An 8,528-nucleotide genomic window follows, 5' to 3' on the forward strand; every position below is an offset into this window, starting at 1 on the left:
ATTATGCTAAATTTAGAATTCAAATTTAAAATGTGAACAATATCTTTATTTTAATATAACTTTTGTGTGCATAGAAACCATATAAGTAAAAAAGTGTAAGAATACATAGGTGATTATATTACAAAAGGGAGAAAAACTAATGTCTGAATATTGCATTCTGGATAGAGTTCCAGGTATATATGTAGTAAAGCTTTAAAGAAACCTATTTCTTAAGCTGAGCAGCTGACCCACCTCAGGGCAATGCTCTCTCCTCACAGCCTTAGTATTTTTTGCCAAAAGGCCCAGATTTGAGTAAAGGGGAGCACCGTGAGCGCAGGATCCGGGCATAAGGGCTGTAGTCTGTTGAGCTTTGGCAGGTGGGTGTTCGGGGCAGTAAGTTACGAAGAAATGGTTTCTTCCCTGGGGGCTGTTGGTTTGGTTGCTGGTTTTCCTGGTTGGCACCGAGGCGCTTTTTGGTAGAAGCCTGGCCTTGGAGTTTCAGCACAGTATGATACTGCTCCGCGATGCATGCTGCCTTCTTTCGAAGGTCCAGTTTTACTAGCATCATGTTATTCTGCAGCTCAGCCAGGGTCTGATCCTAAGGAAGATCAACAACGTTATAGAAAACATTTCTGTCTAATCTGTTAGAGAAACAGGAGGGCAAGGTAATACACACTATCCACTACTAGTTACTAAAACTGCTTTTTACAAAGATTAACTCTTTATGGTCAGAGCTTTTAACTGAATAGGAGGGTATTTTCTTTAAGACCCAAACAAATAGCACTGAATAGAAGGACCTTTTCTAACACATCAGGTGGTATGAGCTTGAATGCTTTTACCTAACCTCCAAGAGCCTCAGTTCCTAGGTATCAAATTAGCCTAGGATGGTTTTTTTTTTTTACATTTGAATACATCTGGAATCAGGATGCATTTACTGATGACAGTGTCATAGCTTAATTGTTAGTGTTTTGTCTTACAATTAATTGTTTCTTATAATCTAAGCATCTTGGATGAAATATGATAGTATCTACCTCTCTAGGGTTGTTATATAACAGAAAAAGCCTACAAATTACTTAACATAATGCCTTGTACTTAGTGAATGGTTATTTTGCAAGGAAGAGAAACTCCCCTCACTATAAGATTAGCCTAAAAATCTTTACCTTTCTCTTTCTCACGTATACTCTGAAGTGGGCTGATGGGAGAAAGTGGTATATAGGCTTCCCTAACCTGTTTGATTAAGATGTCATCACATGTGGCCAAGGCTTGGCGAAGTTTTCCTGCTCCAGTGCTGTGGCAACAGGCTCTTTCTGCTGACTGGAGAGACTCACCAAGTTTCTGAAGCTCTGTCCGCAGCAGCCTTATATTCTGAAAAAGGAGGAGTAGGAACCAAATTGTGGCCAAGATCAACCAGTGATCTGGAGGAGTCGGAGAACCATTTGAAGAGAAGTAAAACTAGAAAGGCTAGTCATTTGAATGAGGTAGCCATTCTCTAGGACTGCAGAGAAAACATCTTGTCCTCATATGAACCAGGGATATAGTGTTGGAAATTGCCTTAGGTGAGAGCTTTGGTAACAGAGAAAGGTAATTACCTTCTGGCCCTCCTCTAACTTCTTGTCCACATCAACGATGAAGGGCTTGGCTGAGGGTGGTGGTTCTAACATTTTCTGATATTTCTGCAGCTCTGAGAGAAGGAAACAAAAACCTTACATATGTAGGCTTTCTAGCCTTGGACTTATCTCTTTAACTGAATTAACAGTAGCTTGCAGCAAACATAACAAGTGATGCTGTGTGCATCCTAGGATGAAAGGTCAGGGGGATGTAGCTTGGAGTTAAGGAAATTATGTTGGAGCTGGCACCAGAAGGCCCAAGTTTGAAGAACAGCTCTTCCCTGAAACTTATGCTTCCTGCCCTGTCTCCTTCCTCACCTTCAGTGGTGGAGTTTAGCTCTGCTTTGCATTGTTGCAGTTTAGCTTTAATCTCCTGGAGCTGCTGGGTGGAGGCAGAAGCCGCCAACCTTTGTGACCGCCGTAGGGACAGTTCTGACACTGATTGTTGATGGGCCACTGGCTGCTGTCTGGCTTCCTTCAAGAGAGCTTCTAGCTCTTCAATCTTCTCATCCCGCTCCTAAGAAGGAAGCAGAGAGCACAATTCCATTCAGAGTCAGACGAACCCTACAGGAATAGATGACTGAACAATGAACAAAAATTTCCGTGATACATGGGCCTCAAAATCCTGTTTGTTAGCACTTACACCATTTCCTGGCCAATCAAACTCTTAATCAATTAATCAAACATAGACTGACAAGTACAAAGCACTAAGGAGACTATAGAAAGGTGAATTACATATTCCTACCCCTATGAGAGTTTATATAATCTGTTTATCTCAGGCAAGTAGCGATGGGAATCTGAGCAGCTAGTTGGGACTGGTTTAGGGCAACTCACCTGAAGTTCTTCTTGGTAAAAACTTGTCAGTGATTCCTTGAGGATCGTTAGTTTCTCTTCATACATTTCCTCTAGTAGTTCCTTTTGGGTGTCCAAATGTTCACTGTCAGAGGAGAAGAGAGAAGTGAGTGAAGATTCTGAGGAGTGAGCTTGGAGAGCAGATCTTGAGGCACTACTCCATCCTAGTCTCTGCTTCCCACCATCAGGTCTAAGTGACAGAACAAGAGGGGTTACTCAGCTGGTACCTGCACCACTGTTCCCGCTGTTGCATCTGCTCCACCATCTCATTGCAAATTTCATCACGGAGCTGCATCTCCAGCCTCAACTTTTCCTGCCGTTCTTTCAAAAGCAGTGCTTTCATGGCTCCCACCACCTGTAGAAGCTCCTAGGAGGGAAACACAGGTCAGAGGTCACTAGAAGCCCATGTCCTAAAAAGGCACAGGCCCACCTGGAAGGTAGCATGGAAAATGTATCGCCATCAAGCTGCTGCACCAAAGCTTTCTTGCATTCTCACCTCCTTGCCATATGTGGAGATGTCAACTTCATTTTCAATATCATCATCAAGGCATGGGTCTGTTTTAGCTCCAGTCTCTAAGCTGGGAGATGCCCGCAGACTGTGTTCCTTGATGAATGAATGTAGCGATGGGAATCCCAGTTGCACAGGTGGAGCATGCACAAGCTAGTGAGGGGGAAAAATCTTAACTGAATCCATTACTAGTCCCTAGTAGCTTCCTTAAGTACAGGTACCAGCCCAAAGTGAGCACAGTCATCACACCTATAGCTTCTCACCTGGCTAGTAATGGCTGAGAACTTGGCCACATGAAGGGTCTCATCATAGGTAGATGCACAGGGATTCACATTGACAATCATGCAGGAGCGGCCTCGGCCTGTGAAGAAGCCTTGGAACACTCGAGTCAACTTGCTGTCACGGAAGGGAACCAGGTTCTGCTTTGACCTGGCAGGGAATCAGAGAATAGAGCTGTGAGCAGAACTCCAGCCCTTGGGGGTATCCTAGCACTAGCCCCAGTGATGACCAGGAAGTCTCTTAGCAAACTGCAGAACTCCAGGCCATCCTGGCTTGCAATGAAAAGCTTACCGGTTCTGCTGGTTTTGGCGCAGGGCAGTAATACAGCGGCCCAAAGTGTGCAGAGAAGTGTTAATGTTTCCTGCTTCCTTCAGGCGCTCACCACTCTTTTGATCTTTGCAGCGCTCAGAACCAGCCAGATCACAGAGTGATAACCTTGAATGATGGACAGGATCTGACATAAGGATCCCACATGTTATGAGCTTTCTAGCCCTTTGTATAGTTTTAGGGAGGGGAGGACCCATGAAGAATTTCTGTACCCAAGGAAGGAGAGCATGAATCTAACAGAAGTAATTCCCCTGAGGACCACTCTCGTCCCCTCCCCCAATTACCATTTATGGCCAAGAACCCAAATTTCTAAATGGAAAAACTTACTCACTAATCTTGGGGATTATATCCCCTTCCCCCTGAAGGTGCAGGATCCGGACTGAGAAGATGCTATGACTGGAAGTTAAGAAAGAGAGAAAAGTCACTGCATATCTTCTATGACCAGGTGGAGGACTAATGTTTCCTGGAACACACTGAAAGAAAGGCTAACTCATAACCCACCAACCTGCGGCTAGAGTTCTGGTTCAGGTGGGTGCTGGCAAAGCTCTGGTTTTTACGACCCACTTTCAGGAGTTTCCAGGCCTCCTCAGCATCCTGAACGTGAATCCAATTGAGATCTGAGAGGCCAAGGAAAGAAGGGCATACATAAGAGGGAAGCACCTAACTCTTTTCCTAGTCTCTCCCAAGGTCCCCTCCAGGGTTCATGCCAGCCTCCCTGCTTTCCCATACCTTTCACGTAGGGATTGCCATTCTGATCCTCACACAGCCGCAGTGTCTGCCTCTTGCGCTGCTGGCTATGTGGTTCTAACAGGTCATAAAGCAGTTCATTGTAGATCTCAAAGAAGGAGATCCAGATGGAGAAGCGAACATCTGCAGGGACACTTACTGGGGCAGTGTCTGGCTGTGCCCATTGGTGACTCGTTTCTGGGGAAGAAGCCAATGTACAGAGCATCAACTCAAGAGTAGTCCATCTCCCCTTTGGCCTGCAGGGGCCTCAGAAGGTGAAGCTCAGGTTGCAACCTCTGGTCTGTACCCCTGGAAGTTTTGGGGAGTAGAGAATAAGTTCCTACTGTTACTTGGCACAGAGCCCAGTCATGGTACATACCATCCAGCTGGCTACTGCTGGTAAACTGACTGGTGGAGGAGAGCCCAGCAATGCCACTGTCAAAGCTGGTGCTGGTACCCATCCGACTTTCAATGTAGACATTCTTCTTCAAGGAGGTGGACAGCTCCTCCTGGAGGAGTCCAGGGATAACATAAGCACAAAACTTTCTGGAGATTTTGTCCCCCATCCCTGCCTCTGTGAACACCAACACTTTACCTCTTGGAGGCCTCCATTTAGCAGGGCTAGTTTCTTCAATTCCTCCTGCCGGATCTGCTTGCTGTCTAGCCACATTACCTCGTTGGAGAGCACAGGCTTCAGATCAGGTGTTGGATGAAGTTGGCCTTGGAGACTATTGAAAATCAGAGCCAGGGACCGGGGCAGGATCCCACCATCCTTGATGGTACCTGGAGGCATGTGAAAGGTGGACAGCTGTAGTAAGTGCTGTTCCCCAACTCAGAGCATCAAAAGGCAAAGACAGTCAGCAGTTCTGTGAGGCCTATTACTCACCTTGAATTGTGTGGGTTTTCCCTGAGTTGGTGACTCCATATGTATAGATGAGCCAGTTCTGTCCTTTAAGTACATCCTTGACCATCTCCTTCACAGTCAGGTTGAAGAAACATTCCTGGCCCACTTCTGGCCCAAATATCTAGAGACATACCCAATTTCTCAGAGGCCCATCCTTCGTTTCCCACTTTTCTCTGTGCAGAGCCAGTAGAGATACATCCCTTCCTGGGTGGTTGGCTCTGGAGACTACTCAAGCAACTTCTTCCTGCATTGCTGCCAGCTGCTGCCTAAATACTCTCTGCCAGTCCATTTTTCATCCAAATCAACAAATACTTATGGAATGCTATCCACTAAGTCCAATGCTGCACACAAAATGGAACAACATAATGGTCACAAGCATGGGCTTGGGAGATAGATGGATCTAGACTCAAGTCCTAACTCTACCAATGACTAGCTACATGGCTTCAGCAACATTATACTCACCGAGCCACAGTATCCTTACCAGGAAATTAGGGACAATGATGATAATAATAACAATAGAGTTGTTGGGAATTAATGCACATACAGTACTCGACACACTGACTAGCACATAACAAGGGTCCCCCAGATTGTAGACCTGCATATATAAGGAGTCACAGTCAAGTAAAAAGCTTTCCTTCTAAAGAGGGAATAAAGTTGCCCCTAGGTATTGGTCCCTTGTTCACATGTCAGTAACTCCATACCTGGGAAAAGGTGAATCTGTGGGTGGCCTGTCCAATTCCTCGCTCATTGCTCTTCTGGGCAAAAGAGTCCTTGGGTGCCTGTAGGGCAAGGGTCTCTATATTCTCAATACGGACACAACCCTGAGAAGGGGGAAAACACAGTTGTCACAGAAGGAAACATTCCTGGAAACCTCTACTGTGCTGTATCATTCCACCTTGAATCCTCCCTCCTCAGAAACTTACCTGATCCTCCTGTCGTTCTAACTCTGAAGATAACAAGGGCCTGACCCTCAGGTATACTTTCACCTTCTCTGTACTATCTTCAGATGGAACCTGTGGCAGAATTCCAGGCCAATATCACAGATTAATCTCAACAGTTACTTCTGAGCAGATGGGCAAATATAGCATATTTCCTGGGAATCATGCTAACACTACCTCTATTCCACCTCATATGACTCTGTGCTATTACTTGGGTTCCATAATCATTCCAACCCACATGGAGTTTTTCAGTACTTAATCACCCTTCCTTGTCTCTTCACTATCCTGAAAACTTGGCTTACCACAGAGTATCTGAGTCAGAACTAGTTAACTGGTATGAAAATCAGCGTGTGATATAGCAAAAGACAGTAGTTAAGCACCCTGAAGGCAGACATACCTGAATTTGAGTCCCAGTTTCATCATTTAGTAACTATGAGATCTTGAACAAGTTCTTTAAATTCTTTTCACCTCAGTTTCCTCATCTGTAGAGTGGGGTTAATAATAGCACCCACCACGTTCATTCAACAGATATTTAGAGATCTGTCTACTCTGGCCCAGAAATTCTAAGAGCTCTGGTAGTCCACAGTGAAGAACATTAACAAGGCTCCTGCTCTCATGAAACTTCTACAAAAGGGGAGACTTCTGAGTAGAGTTGTTCTCAACCATGGCCATTTCCCTTTCAAGGGACATTTAGTAATGTCAGGACAGGTTTCCCGGTTGTCACAAATGGTAAGCAGCTACTGACATCTAGTGGGTAGAGCCCAGGAATGCTGCTTAACGTCTTACAACGCACAGGACGGCCCTGTATAACAAAGAATTATCTGGCCCCAAATATCAATAATGCTGCAGCTGAGAAACCTCAGCTCAGCAGAAAGAAAAGCTCCTTAAATGGAAGCTGTGGTTGATATTAAAACCTGAATTTACATTCCACCTACTTAATGGCAATATGACCTTGTGCAAATTATTTAAAATGTCTGGGACTCATGGCGAAGGAGACACAATTGCCTTCCCTCATAGGATTAACTGAGAGTATGCATTTGAGGATGTTTCGTTAATGCAATGCAATTAATAGTTTTCTTATGGACACACAACTGTACATTTTTTACTTGTCATGCTCTTAATTTTGAGTTGATCCCTCAAACCCTAGGATTGCTGGATTTTTTACCTCATGCTACTCTGTATGGACAACTAGTAGGCTAAGGATATCACTTTCTGTCCCCAAGCCACTCTTCAACTCCTTTACCTGCTGCTTGTCTTCCAGGGAGGTGGAGATGACAGAGCAGTCTGACAGCAGGTCCTTGCGTACCACAGATCCCAAATCTGCAGCTGTGGACTCAAACATGGGGGAGACTACGACCTCCTCATCCGACAGCAAGCCGGCTGGTGGAGAAAGGATCCCTTGCGACATTTCAGCAGGGGCAGTTTAGGTCTAAAAAGAGACGAGAGTGGGTAGAGAGGAGAACCTTAAGGGATAAAAGGGGCGGCAAATTCTGGGTAAGAAACAATTCCCTGGCCCCAGGACAATCTAGTCTCGCTGCCTGAATTCTTACTCCCTTTTCCCTTAAACTACCAGCAAAGGGGAAGGGAATGAGAGAAAGAGTTAATCATTTAATCCAATCTGAGGCAGCATTTCGGACTGCGAACAGGAATGAACAGATATCCGGCTCCGAAAGCATAAGGCCACGCTCCAAGTAGGGTGCCTCGCTCAACGGTGTCGTGGAGGCGGTGTCAGTAGCCCTAGGCTCCTGCTCCAACCTCGCCCCCCAGGCCCACAGTGAGGACAGTGGTATTAAGAAAAAAAGGGATGGCGGCAGTTCCGCTTTCTGAAAGCCGAATCCGCCAGGGCAAAAGCAAGTACCTCAGCTGGGCTCAAGCACAGCCGCACACTCACCCGAAGACGCCACACTTCTACGGTACCGTCTCACTCTCACTCCGCGGCCAAACCTGGACTTTCCTAGCCTGAGAGCACAACTCCGCCCACGAGGTGCACCTTTGTTACTGATACAATGTTTTAAATTACGCGCTGCTTTCGTTCAGCGAATCAGATAGCGAAATCTGCACCTACCAATCGGCGCAAGGGGACGGGCGAGACCGGGAAACTGCTACGGCTTGACCTCTCTGCTCTAATGCAGGACGGGTTACCAACTGTCGGAGTTTGGAGTTGGGCCCACTGGAACTCCGGTTTATCAGTTTTTCTTGAACCCTAGGCATTTCTTTTCTAAGAAGCCTAAAGGCAATCCTTAGGCTTCAGTCGCCATCCTCTCACAGGAGACCTAGTTTAGGGCGCTTGTTCATCCTGGGGTGGGGGGGTGGGGTGGGGTGGGGACTACATTTCCCATGACGCATCGCGAACAAACACCGGAACTCGATTTCCCAGAATCCCGCGGGCTTTAGCCCTACCAGACGGT

The 8,528-nt window shown here is 46.1% G+C and overlaps 1 protein-coding gene across 1 annotated transcript; it reads right to left on the minus strand.

The window, feature by feature from the left end:
- Nucleotides 1-259: 259 nt before the first annotated feature.
- Nucleotides 260-7,528, minus strand: KIF20A (kinesin family member 20A; the record flags this gene model as incomplete). The annotated part of the gene is made up of 18 exons (XM_082835544.1): nt 260-577; nt 1,207-1,344; nt 1,569-1,660; nt 1,905-2,103; nt 2,421-2,523; nt 2,666-2,805; nt 2,935-3,099; nt 3,210-3,375; nt 3,517-3,660; nt 3,880-3,948; nt 4,058-4,169; nt 4,282-4,476; nt 4,658-4,787; nt 4,874-5,061; nt 5,165-5,303; nt 5,884-6,003; nt 6,106-6,195; nt 7,364-7,528. 18 exons carry the CDS (start codon nt 7,526-7,528, stop codon nt 260-262), a joined length of 2,673 nt encoding a protein of 890 aa, XP_082691670.1.
- Between the last annotated feature and the right edge of the window lie 1,000 nt (nt 7,529-8,528).

Source organism: Leucopleurus acutus (genome assembly GCF_964270905.1).
Source record: "Leucopleurus acutus genome assembly, chromosome: 3".
Lineage (NCBI taxonomy): Eukaryota > Metazoa > Chordata > Mammalia > Artiodactyla > Delphinidae > Leucopleurus > Leucopleurus acutus.